Source organism: Colossoma macropomum, unplaced genomic scaffold (assembly GCF_904425465.1).
Source record: "Colossoma macropomum unplaced genomic scaffold, Colossoma_macropomum, whole genome shotgun sequence".
Classification (NCBI taxonomy): Eukaryota; Metazoa; Chordata; class Actinopteri; order Characiformes; family Serrasalmidae; genus Colossoma; species Colossoma macropomum.
The window spans coordinates 36,780,770-36,794,064 of record NW_023494788.1 but is presented as its reverse complement, the minus strand read 5'-3'; the positions used below and the strand labels follow the sequence as shown (position 1 = coordinate 36,794,064).

The window sequence follows — 13,295 nt, the reverse complement described above, 5'->3', positions numbered from 1 at the left end:
ATACAATTTCTATCCGATTGAACGAGGTGGGTAATCCTGTAAATAATCCGTTAAATAGAAGAATAATAACCATGTAAACGCCTGTATCTGATTACATTTCCAATCGCAGAGTATGTTCTGCGCATGTGCGTCAGATCATAGAAAAAGTTTATTACATTCAACATGCAGGGAGCAGAAACTGGTCTGCAGAGGAGACAAAGTTTATGCTTTGAGCTTCAAAAGACGGTGGTGGGACGGGTGTCCAGCTTATGTGTCTCAGAACACGACGTCTTCCTCTCGCCCTTCTTTAATAAGCGCAGGTGAAGTACGTTTTCCTGAGTCTGACATCATTTTAAAATAATTAAAAACACAAGCACTGCTCACTGCTGCTCGTCTCACTCTGACTGGACTCACATGATGCTGGTTGTCATGGTAACGTCTACACTAAGTGGTGCTCTATGAATGCACATAATTTTGGATCAGATTACTTGTAGTGAGCATGTAAACGGAGATTTTCCATCAGATTGTTGAGTACAGTGAGCCACTGTGCAGTCTGGGCTCAAACATTCCTTTTAACTTTACCATAGGTGGGCAGGGCTAAACTGCTGAATAGGTGAGTTAATGTATATGTGTTGTTTTTTTCCCCTCACATCACAAAAACAGTGACTACAAAACCAGCAGTTAGTGTCCATTTATGGACTGAATAATGTTTTAAAATATTTACAAACTACATTTTATTTCAGAGGATGAAGAAGGAAAATTCCCATGAAATGAGCCCTTTAAAACTGGTACTTACTTAACGCCGCAGTCAAACTGTGTCACAAATATTGGAACAGCTCAACTAAACTCTAAGACACATTTACAGAAAAGTCTTTCATTTAAACATTTCACTTTACACTGTAACTTGTGCAGTAGTTTCAGAGCAGTTATTATAACAGTCATAAGTCCCCAGATTAATAACTGAACAAAGATTTTATAGTTTAAGTTCAGGGTTAAATTATTGAGTTCAGCATCAGTTCCTCATTCAATCTTAACATGTAATATTTAGACGCTTGTTTGCAGTGTGCTGCTGTGTCTTTGTGTTCTTTATCTTAAAAACAAAACCGTTTTCATCCTACTCAAATGTAGGTCAACTTCTTCACACACCCACCCTCCCCTTTAAAAAGTAAATAAATAAATAAATTAAGAGCAGAGGCATTAGAAAGGAGGAGAAAAATCAGGACTGGTGATAAGCTGGAAAGTTTTGGAGCTGCCCTGTTTTCTGTATAAAAACAAATGTCCTATATCAAGGTTGCTGAACTTAAATAATGAGACTGAGTATTATTTTGTACTGCGTACAGATATTCAGCTACTAAAAAGGCTGCATTCTGTGGAAATAGATTGATATACAGATACATAAATGACCTCTTAATGAGAAATGACAATAAGTAGCCACCACTGTCTTATAAACTTACATAAATAACACATATAATACTAATCAAAATCAGTGAGCTGTAAAATAGTACACGAGGATGCATTTCTAATCCAATTCTGCAGTGTCAAAATCAATTAACTCATTATTTTAGGATATATTTAGAAGCTAATTTATTTATGTTGCTATTAACTTGGCCCATCGTTTTTTTTCTATGGGAAATATAAACAAGTGCATATTTCAGTTTTGAACTTTCACAGCTAGAATGACATTTAATATGTGTATTATATACATAACTTCATCTGACTGTACACTTACACTTAGCACCCACATCATTAATATAATATTATAGTCAACTATGTATTAGTTCCCCCATATTTTATTCGCTGTTCTGAATTCTGCATCAACGCCAAGTATTCTTTTCCAGACTGATCGCACATCAGAGGACTTTCCATGATGAAAATTCTCTTTTTTCCCCTCCAGTTTCTTGTAAAAATACTTCTGTATGTGATATTGTATGCACTGCATGATTAAAAGGCAGTATAGCGCTCAGAAAGTGCGAGCGAATAAATTGGCATTTAATTAACCAGCTTAACCCAAAGGAAACGCATGAGTGGGAAATTCTTTAAGTGTATAAAACACTGAGATTCATTGAATGGTGTAGAATTCTGAAAGCAGGAGGGGAAAAAAGTAAAGTTTTTGTCCATAGTCTGGACCTTGTAAATATAGGACAGAAAGCTAGGCTAAGATGGCTAAGCTAACATGCTAAAATGCTTCTGTGGCACTTCTGCTGTAACAGAAACAATATTTTTTAATTATTATTAAGTCCCGAACACAGTGGCTCATTAAGGCCAGTGCTCCAGGGGTGACGAGCACACTGTAAAATGCAATTAACCAACTGAGGCTGATTCTTAATGAAATTAATTTTGAATGAGTTGTAACTACAGTGCAGGTCCCTGGAAACAGCTCTAATAACTGCCTTATCATGATCATGCATCAAATATTTATAAAATGGTTTCAGGAATTTGCGAACAATCAGCAGAAGAGTGCAGCGTGTGCTGCGGGCGAGCAGATCTGAAATGAGGGCACCGAACAAAGACAGGGGTGGAAATCTTTTACAGTGGGAGACCCAGCAGATTACTTTAACACTCAAACATGCATTGAAAACAATGCACATTCTCACATTTTATAAACAGGTTTAATGATTTTGGGTCATATTCATTGAATTCTGTATTTATTTCTATATTTATTAAATATTTATCTATATTTACTCATGCACATCTACATTTCTAGTCAAGGAAAACACATTTGAGCCACTTTTAACACATATTTAACAATATATGAGACAAAGTGAGTTATAATTTTTCAGAGTGCACTCATCTTATGCTACTAGTCCTACATGCTTTAACATTTTATTCCAAATTATGATTTTTGGTCTTTTTTTTTTTTAATTAAATCCACAGAATTCCACCTTTAGTTACTTTAGGCTGCCTTAGGTGTGCTATAATATCACATTCTGAAGATCAGAGCCTGTGTGTGCAGCCAAAAACACAGAACAGTCAAAATAATGGGCAGTGCAGGACAAAATAAAGGAAACACCTCTAAGATACACAGTAAATGACTCCAGTAATTAAAAAAGGATGCAATTATTCAGATCATACACGAGTCTAAGCTCAAATCACTCATCATAAGGACATACACTAAAACAAATGCATTAAGGTATTTTCATGTTGTTGTTAATTTTCTTAATGAAAATAAGTGACACATCCTCTGTAGTAAACATACTTCTGCACATGTTAATACACAATCACTGTTTATTTGCTGAATTTAACACACTGAGGGGTAAAAGCAACATAAAATGTGAAAATAGGTCTGTGCAAAAGTTATGGCACATTATGTATTTTGTATTTTAATTATTCCCCAGTATGTTAAACAAAACAACAAACTAATAAGTTGTGCGTTAATATTTGCAGAAAATGCCATTTTAAGCATGTTCTCTGTCGAGCATGTAATAACTTATTTACACTTAGAAAATCAACAACAACATGTCATTTGACCAGAGGTGCACTACTTTTCCATACTACTATATATACATTCATTCAAATACAGCACAGTCAGTACACAGACTTTGTTACCTCAAGATGAAATGCAGTCACAATTCATGCTGACATATAGGAAACGAAAGCTGATATGCACAATCTGCGGGTTTAATGAAGTTTTATTGCAATTTAAATTCGAATTTAAACTGAACCCAGCAAACTATCTATTGTATAACAGTATAACTCCTCCTGTAGCATAATACTTATTTGCACAACAGCACAAATGTTCATCTTACAAATATTCATATCATTCTGTAAAATTCTGTAAATAACAGTTATTATATTATATGTTCACTCAGACATGCATATGTACAGACACCCACACATCTCTTTAGCTTATTTCACACTGAGGCTTTAATAGACTATTCTATTTATTCTATTTTTATTGTATTTGTCTCTTTGTTAAATACTTGTTAACAGTCTGTGTGCTTGTCTGGTCTGTTCAGTGTGTTACATGTCATACATGTGTGACTCACCAAGACTGATACCTTGTATGTGTAACACACTCGACAAAATAAAGTGATTCTGATTCTGATTCTGATGATCAGTATTAGCAAAAATATCACCAATAATTACAGACTTTTTTGATTTTTTTAGATGTTGGGAAAAGCTGGGGACAGCTGGTCCACTCAGGAACCCAATATGAGAACTAAACAATTACAAAAAAACAGTTCAATGAAGAGAATTAAAGAAAATTAGGAAAAATAATAGGGAATAAACAGAAACCAAAATAGTATGGAATTCTGGGTAGTGCCAGCCCCCAGTGCTCTAATATTAATATTATTTGAAGAGGTGCACATCCTACACATTTTTTTTTTCTCCTTGTCCACCTATAATATTTATAGTCAAACTTTATCCCAGCGTTTTTCCTCCTCTCTTTATCCCTCAGAATGAATCAGCCTGTTTCTGTTACTGTGTCTTTAATAGTCACATATGTAAATGAGCTCTGTTCTGATTGGCTGTATCTCATTTAAAAAGCATTCTGGGCTGAAATACTCCTTATAACTTCAGTGTGAATGGGTAGGCTATAATGTTATGGTTTAATAGGCGGATACATGTAAATGTGTTGGTTTTTATGACATCACAAAAACAATAAAATCTGGCTGTTTTTGCAGCTTAGTTTCCACATATGGGCTGTATGGACTGAGGAGTGAACAGCACATGTTTATGTACTACATAACTCTAAAAATGAGCTGCTGTTTGTTTGAGTTTAAGAAATGTGTCTATTGAGAAATTCTAAATGTAAAGACACAATTATATAGGCTGATCTTACCACTTATCTTAAAATCATTATCAATATTAGGCACAAAATATTCATTTTGGTCAGGCCCTAATTTGCACATCAAACAGCCTTGATTCTTGTTTTTGAGTGTGGTGTTATTACAAACACATATTAACTAACCTGAAGATTCACAGATATAGATAAATGTCTATGTATGTGTTTGATGCTAAAATTAATAAACACTACCCTATGGCAAAATAATCTATTAAAGAAGAGATTTCTGCCTGTACATTGTTTACTCGAATATTGAAATCCTCAGTTTTTCAGTTGAAATATCAAATTATTTTAAAAAGACCAAAAAAAAGGCAACCTATGCAAGATTTTAAATACTACCAACATACAGACAACTCAATGCTCTCTCTCCCTCTCTCTCTCTCTCGACACTCACACTGTGCATGTCCAAACTCGTCATCGTTGCTCTAATTTTGATTTGTTTATCATTCTGCTAAATTTAGTATCAAATTATGTTCTGCAGATCAAGGTCACCTCAGTTATTTAAAAGAAGGTAACAGCTCAATCCTCCAGCGTATAACTCTGAGATTAACTCGAAAAAAAATGCACAAATGTGTTTCAAAGCTGAACCCAAATGTAAATGCATAAAACCTGCACAAACGACATGCCCGGCTGCGATTGGGCTGCAGCTGTAATTCAGGTAAGGTAAAGATTAAGGTTCTGTTTGGGTCCCGGCGAAGGCAGAGTCTCAAAGAAAGCTGAACCCTGTCAGACTGGCCTGGCGTCCTCGCTGTCTGTAAGGCCTCGCTGCTCCATTCTCTGAGTGAGAGAGCTGCAGGTTTCCCTGAGAGACTACAGACACTGCACTAACTAACAAGCTCGAGACTGTCAGCGTGGACCATTTCCTTCATCATCAAGCCACTGTAGAAATTTGTAGAAAAAAACAAACAGCTAGTCCTGCTGCACTGCTGCAGTGCTCGATGTGCTGTTTCCTATACAGTTCAGTTTTCATCCACCATCTTTGCTGGTGATGTATAGCGATTTAGACGCGTCCTGAAGAACATTCAGAGTCTGGTAGCTTGTTTATGGACTAATATCTTTTATTGTAGTGTAGAGCTTATTAATGGCATTTATGGATTAATATCTCCTATTCTAGTGTAGAGCTTATTAAATGTCGTTTATGGATTAATATCTCCTATTGTAGTGTAGAGCTTATTAATGTCGTTTATGGACTAATATCTTTTATTGTAGTGTAGAGCTTATTAATGTCACCTATAGATTAATATCTCCTATTCTAGTGTATACGAGTGATTACTGAGGTTGTTTATGGACTAATATCTCCTATTCTAGTGTATAAGAGTGTTTATTGAGGTTGTTTATGGACTAATATCTCCTATTCTAGTGACTTAAGTACTCACTTATTTACATTGTGATTTTCAGAATGTTTGCTTACACAAAAATTGTATATACAATTTACTGTTGCTATCCAAAAAATGGAATATATGAAATGAAATTTAGAAAACATCATGATCATGATCTTGCCTTTTGACCAACACTGAAGTGACTGCACTTCCATAGTAATGTGTACATCATGACATATATAAAAAAAATCATTTTTTCATTTAACAATTTTTTGTAAAAAATGAAAAAAAAAATTGTCTATATTGCTCACATCTAAAGTGACTGCACTTTTTTGAAAATGCAGAATTTAATGAAGATGTGTACACCATGATGTTTAGCATATATCGCAATGGTCCTACAAATTGAAAACTGCATTATATGAAAATGCTAATATATCATGACATACATTTTTTTGAAAATAGCATGATATAAAATTTTGCCTATATTGCGCAATCCTGACATGACTGCTTTTCTATAAAAATATACATACTGTGATATACGCCATATAACTTATTGTCCTTTTTTTTTGAAAATGCAACAATATGATTTTTTTTTTATTTCATAATATAAAATTTTGGCTATATCGCCTAACCCTGAAATCACTGCATGTCCATAAAATGCAAATCATGATGTATACAAGTTACTGTTACTATCCAAAATAAAATGTCATATTTAAAAAAAAAATCATAATGCAAAACTTAAAAATTATGATATAATTTTTAAAAATTTAAGATACAAAATGTCCCCTACAATGTTGAGCCCTGAACTGACTGCACTTTCTTGAAAATGTGTACACTATTATGTATATCATATCATCTTATGTTTTGAAAATATTAGCATATGAAATTTTTAGCTTTAATTGCTTAACTCTGAAGTGACCACATTATGCGTACATCATGATATATACCATTAACTGTTATTGTCCAAAATAAAGTGTCATATTCTGAAAAAAATTATAATGTAAAATAAAAAAAAATGTATATTTTTAAAAATTCCATGATATAAAATGTTGCCTAGATTCTCAGTCCTGAAGTGACTGCACTTTCTTAAAAACACTGTCATGTCTTCGCTATAATGTTATGTTTTGAAACTATTAGCGAATGAAATGTATATAAAATATCATGATATAATTTTTTGAAAATATCATAGTATAAAATTTGGCCTGTATCGTCAATCCCTGAAGCAGTACATGAAGCACTGACCTGGAGTTCGGTATTCCTCCGTTTCCGTGGGGACCATATCGGGCATGCGGTGAGAGTAGATCGGCTGAGCGCCGGCCGGCTGGTCGAAAGCCTTTAGGGTTTCACTGGAGCTGTAGGATTTCTGGGTAAGCACGGACGTCGCCGCGTGCCGCCGCTCACTGAGCCCCTCCATCCCTCCGTCTTCTTCCTGTTCTCTCTCTCCTCCTCTCCCTCGTTCTCTCCGGGCGCGAGAGAGGGAACAGAACGGCTGTCGCTCCCTCACCTCCATTCTAACCTCATGCTTTTCCTTCTTTCCTCTCTTCGTTTTCCTCCTTCTGCGCTTTTCTGTAGGTTCTGCTTTTCCTTTTTTTCAGATTTTTTCTGTCTTCTCCTCTTCACTTCGCTACTCCATGCAAAGTTACACTCCACCTGCTCCAAGGACGGGGGGGGACAATGGCAGCTGAGAAAAGAAAGAAAGAAGAAAAAAGATGAGGAGGGGTGAAGGAAAAAAGAGAGAAGGGCCAAAGAAATTGTCAAATAAAGAGGGCTGAATGAATTGTCATCTTGAGAGAATTGTCCATCCCAACCTGTTCTTTTCTATCCAGAAGAACAGCGGTCATTCAATAAGAGAGAAATGTGCGGAGAGAAAGAACAATAAAGCAAAAGGAGCAAAAGAGAGACGGTGAGAGGAAGAGAGTAAATATAAGGACAAATAAGAGAAGACAAGTGGAACTGAGGAAAGAAAGAAGTGAGCAGAGAGAAAGAAAAACTGACAGGTTGTACTGACCCTCTATCTGTCCTTTTAGTCAATATAGTGCTGGCCGAGGGGAATCCTCAGCTCCTTCTAGAGCTTTAGAAAAAGCCTAGGTTTCTGGGATGTAAAAGCATCTATATTACATATTTCACTTATTAAATAAAAGCATCGTTCTTGTTGTATTTAAACTCTAAATATTGTAATAATATTCTTTTTTCATTGTTAAGTTTTGGTTGAAAAGAAAAGGGTTAAAACCTTAAAACCACCAACAGTAAATTAACCAATCAAGATTGTTTTCTCTGTGGTATCTATGTAGATACAGTCACGCTTCTCTACCATTGGTTAGGACTTCAGGAGCTGGACAGAAAGCTTTACACATTAGATTAACTACCAACATAGTTAGGAATTGACAGAGGAATCAACAAATCATGCTTTGATTTACAATGGAACCAATTTTGACAGAAAAAACTCACTGTAGTCCTACTGGAAGTTCTATATACATCACTGACTGTGAATATGAGTCGTAGTCTAAGCAGGTTTGGGTTAGTTGTTAGGAATGTAAAACAGCAGCAGCTCTGTGCCAGAACTCTTTACTGAAAAACACATCTAATACAAACATTCAAGCTCAAATATATGTTAATGTCTGTTACAAGCTTCAAATGTTTGTGTTCAATCTAGAGCAGCCAAAAATATTCACGTGTTCCAGTGTTAGTTTATCACTAATCCTCTATTAGAAATGCCATAGGAGTGCTAACAGAAATTAGCATCATTGTAGAGGTGTTTCTTAACTCTTTTAGCTTTATTGTTTACTCTGACTTTTGACATTTATAGCCCGTACTGGACCACCGTAACTTCTGTCCTTGGTTTCTGTAAGTAGATTGAAATGTCCATAACATATTCATTCAACATAAACTAATACTTTATGATTTTATAAATAACAACACTACTTTCTAGCAACTTATTAACTTTCTTAATGCTAACCTATTAAATGTATTCAGGCTAATTTTTTTTATCTTAATTAATGCTATTTTATTAAATTCTTCAATGCTAGCTCATTAACTTCACTAATGCTAACATATTAATTGAATAATTGCAAATGTATTAGTTTTATTAGAGCTAACTTGTTAACTTCATTAATGCTGACCTATTAACTTCAATAATGCTAATCTATTAATTTCAGTAATGCAAGTTTATTAACTACATAATGCTAACCTATTGATGTTATTAATGCTAATCAATTAACTTTATTCAAGCTAACTTATTATCTTAATTAATGCTAACTCATTAACTTCATTAATGCTAGCTCATTAACTTCACTAATGTGAACATATAAATTTAATTAATGCAATGCATGACGTTCATTAAAGTTGACCCATTAACTTCATTAATGCAAATTTATTACCACTCACCCATTAACTACATTAACGCTAACCTACTGACATTATTAATGCTAATCAATTAACTTTATTAATTCTAATCTATCAACTTTAATAATGCTAATCTGTTAAATGTATTCAGACTAACTTAATGCTCTTATTACCTTCATTAATGCTAGCTCATTTACTTATTAACTTCTTTCATGCTAGCACATTAACTTCATCAGTGCTTACGTATTAATTTCATTAAAGCAAATATCTTAACTTCATTAATGTTAACCTATTAACATCATTAGTGCTGACCTTCTTCAATAATGCTACTCTATTTACTTCATTAATGCAAATATTATTAACTTCATTAATGTTTACCTATTAACATCATTAATTAACTTATTATAAGTATCAGTGCCAACTTGTTTCTTTCATTAAGCTAACCTCTTAACTTCATTAAACCTGATCTATTAATCTTACTACTGCTAACCTGTTAACTTTATTAAATATCATCTGAGTTTATGATGTTGTGATTAATTCGGAAAAGACTGTAATGTTAAATTTTATCAGTTCTATCGCCGAGAAATTCTTCCCTACAGCAGCAGTTCAGTAAATGAGAGGATGAGATGAAGTGTGAATGGAGAGAGAGAGAGAGAGAGCGAGAGAGAGAGAGAGAGAGAGAAAAGGAAATGAAGAAGCAGTAGTTCTATTGGGACAACTCCATTAATCCATCCAGTTAATCTCAGCAGGCTCATAAATCCCAGCGTCCTGCCACACTTACACTTCCACTGAAGCATGAACGCTAACCGCCCGCTAATACTTCTCCCTGTCCTTCCTCAGCACCGCTCACTTGGAGCCACCAGCCGACACAGAAACAGCTGCTTACGATAAAACATCACCACCGGCACCGCGAGCGCAGGCCAGAGAGTGCTTACAGGGCACGAAGTGAAAAGAGCAACTCGTTCACAGCAGCACCGAGTGGAAAAGCCTTTGGCTCTACGTGACTAGCGCCGGTAAACAAGCACAGCGCCGCGGGCTCAGTCTAGGAATTTCAGCTAAACAATGAACAGAGATGAACCTCGTCATTACTGGTATCAAAATCACAGATTAAAACCCTTGTAGGGACGACAGCATGAAAACATGCTGTAATTTTATACTAATTAGCAAATTAAAATGAGCTCACTGAAACAAGTGGAGAAACTGTGTGGAAAGTGCAGATTCTAAACTTTCAGTACAGACCACATTTGTGTGAGTAAGCAGAAGAAGAGATATTATAATGTGATTTGAATTTAATGAAAAGCTCATTCATAAAAGGCCAGTACATTTTTCTACTCTTTTGTTATCCACTAATGATGTTTGTGTGGTTTTATGCACAAAACATTCATAATTCATATTTACATGTCCATTTTCAACTTCTCTCTCTCTTATACTTGTTTCTGTGCCTTTAAGACTGATCTATGCAAATGAGCTCTGTCCTGATTGGCTAGGCCTCTTTCAAAAAGTGGCAATACTCCTTATAATTTCAGTGTGAATGGGCGGGGCTAAACTGCTATAGGCTAAATAGGTAGATGTGTTGGTTTTTTTTCAAGACATCACAGATACAATGAACGTATATGAGCTGTATATCACTTTATAGATCAGTAATAAGTGGGTAATAACACGATAATATTACAGTAATAAGTTGTACTACCCTAAAAATCGCATGCTAAAATTCTAAATGTTAATAAACAGTAAACAACAATTAGTAATAATATGTTCATTAATTGTACTGGTCACTAGTTGGTAATAAAATGGAAAAATAATGGTAGCAATCTCTAATTACACATAAATGACATGTTAATTTTTCAGTTTATACAAAATAATTTAATTAAGTGAATACAAATTTACAATAAAATAATAACTGATTTGTACATTTATAGCGATAAGATGTCCAGCTCTTCCAGTATAATATCTGCTTAATAAACATGTTGTCATTAATGGTAATTTATTAACTTCATTAAACCTTATCTATTAACTATATATATCATCATATATTATGTTTAATACTATTATATATCATTATTAGGGGTGTAAAAATTCTTAAACCAACATAAACCGAGATACAAATGTTGACGGTCCCATGTTGCAGAAGACGTTTTCTTTGGGGACTATTTTGCCTCACGACACCCTGCATGTATCTCTCCACCATGAATGGGTTTAAAACTTCTCAAAACAAGTGCGATTCACACTACACTGTTTTTCATCTCAACCCCCTGAAAATATAATTATTGTGATTTTTATGATCTTTTTCTCCTTGCTGTGACTGCAGCACTGCAGTAAACAACCGGCAAACTATCCTACGAGTTCTCCCCTCCTTTCTGAGATTCCATAGTTTGAACCATACTGAAGATTCAGCCGCAAAGCTCCCCATCATGCACCACTGCACAGTCTGGATGACCAGTGAGGTGCAGACTGTGCTTCTGCAGAAGATCTTGAAAGCATGTGTTCAGGATATGAATCTTATGCAGTCATTTCTTAGTTAGCTTGTGTAGGCTGCACTTCTATCTAACCAAAAATTGGGGCATTGAGACATGGCCTTTCCAAACTTGTCTCGTCCTCAAAAAGAAGCAGGATGCACATCTTTGGTGGGCAGGTTAACACATTTGATTGACAAGTAGGTAAAGACAAGACTGCGATTTGAGAGAATAAGACAGACAGAAGACCCATGAACACAGAATCTGACATATAATAATACACAGAAAACTGCTTTGAGACTCCCAGCACTGTTCTCAGAGCATGACGGCACTCCGCTCATTCTGATGTTGCTAAAAGACATTAAACCAACAACAAAACCACAGACACTGATATTGGATCATGTGTGGCTTAAAATGTACACAGTTAAAGACATTTAGTTTACTGTTTTAAAATAAATAAATTGTTTAGTTTGCACAAAATGCCTGACATCATCTCAGCCACTCCAAGTCAACAGTTGGACAGTAGACTCTCCAGCATTCTTATGCTAATTAACCCATAATGGCAATATCTCAGTCATAATGCATGTAATTACTATTCTCTGAAAAATCCACAGTTCACACTCTTAAGTACTTAAAGTAGTAAAGAGCAGCCAGTTAAGTATCAGCTGCATGCTTGATTAGGTTTAATAAGAGTTATAATGTCCCCCATACCAATATGTTACCAATAACAGCAAAATCAAATGTAAATATACTCATCATACACTCAGTCATGTTCACTACCATTCAAAAATTGTGAATCAATTGTTGATAAATGTTAGTACAAAAATATTTATACAGTGAAGATTAAAACGTTATAAACTTGACACTAAAACAAACTGATGTTTAAAGTAAGAAAACAAGAAGTTATGATATGAAAAAGAACAGTTCACCCCCTTGGAATTATAAGGTTCTGCCTAATATTTTTGTCAAAATTAATTTATTCACATATTCTTATACTGTGACAACTTCTTAACATCACGTGAGGTGCTTTTTAAGTTGTATGCATTTTTGACTTTTTATCTAGAAAACAAAAAGCTTCTATCTCCAAAGTCAAACTCTAACTTAGTTCTGTAAGGTTCTCTCTGTGAGCCAATCAGCACTTCGAATACACACAACAGGACCAATCAGGTTCGGCCTCTTTGTCATGCCGCCGCTCAGTGACTGCAGGAAAAGTATATAAAACTTCATGAAACGTTAAACCATGTTGCTGAAACTCTGCCTGTCTTCTTACAGATCTTTGAAAAGTCTTACTGTCTAAAATGTTATAAATATTAAGCATTAAAGGTAATTAAACAGTGAACATTTAAATAATTACAACATAAACATTAATTTTATTTATTCATCCATCTTTTCTTTTTCTTCTTTCTCATAAAATAA

At 34.7% G+C, this 13,295-nt stretch overlaps 1 protein-coding gene across 1 annotated transcript in view; it reads right to left on the bottom strand.

Moving 5' to 3' along the window:
• si:dkey-237h12.3 (teneurin-3) overlaps positions 1-13,295 on the bottom strand; it is a 284,586-nt gene that overhangs the window by 223,314 nt on the left and 47,977 nt on the right. The window contains exon 2 of the mRNA XM_036569289.1: positions 7,327-7,765. Within this exon, the coding sequence (XP_036425182.1) occupies positions 7,327-7,594 (268 nt within the window). The 5' untranslated portion in view covers positions 7,595-7,765. The remainder of the gene's footprint in view (positions 1-7,326; positions 7,766-13,295) is intronic.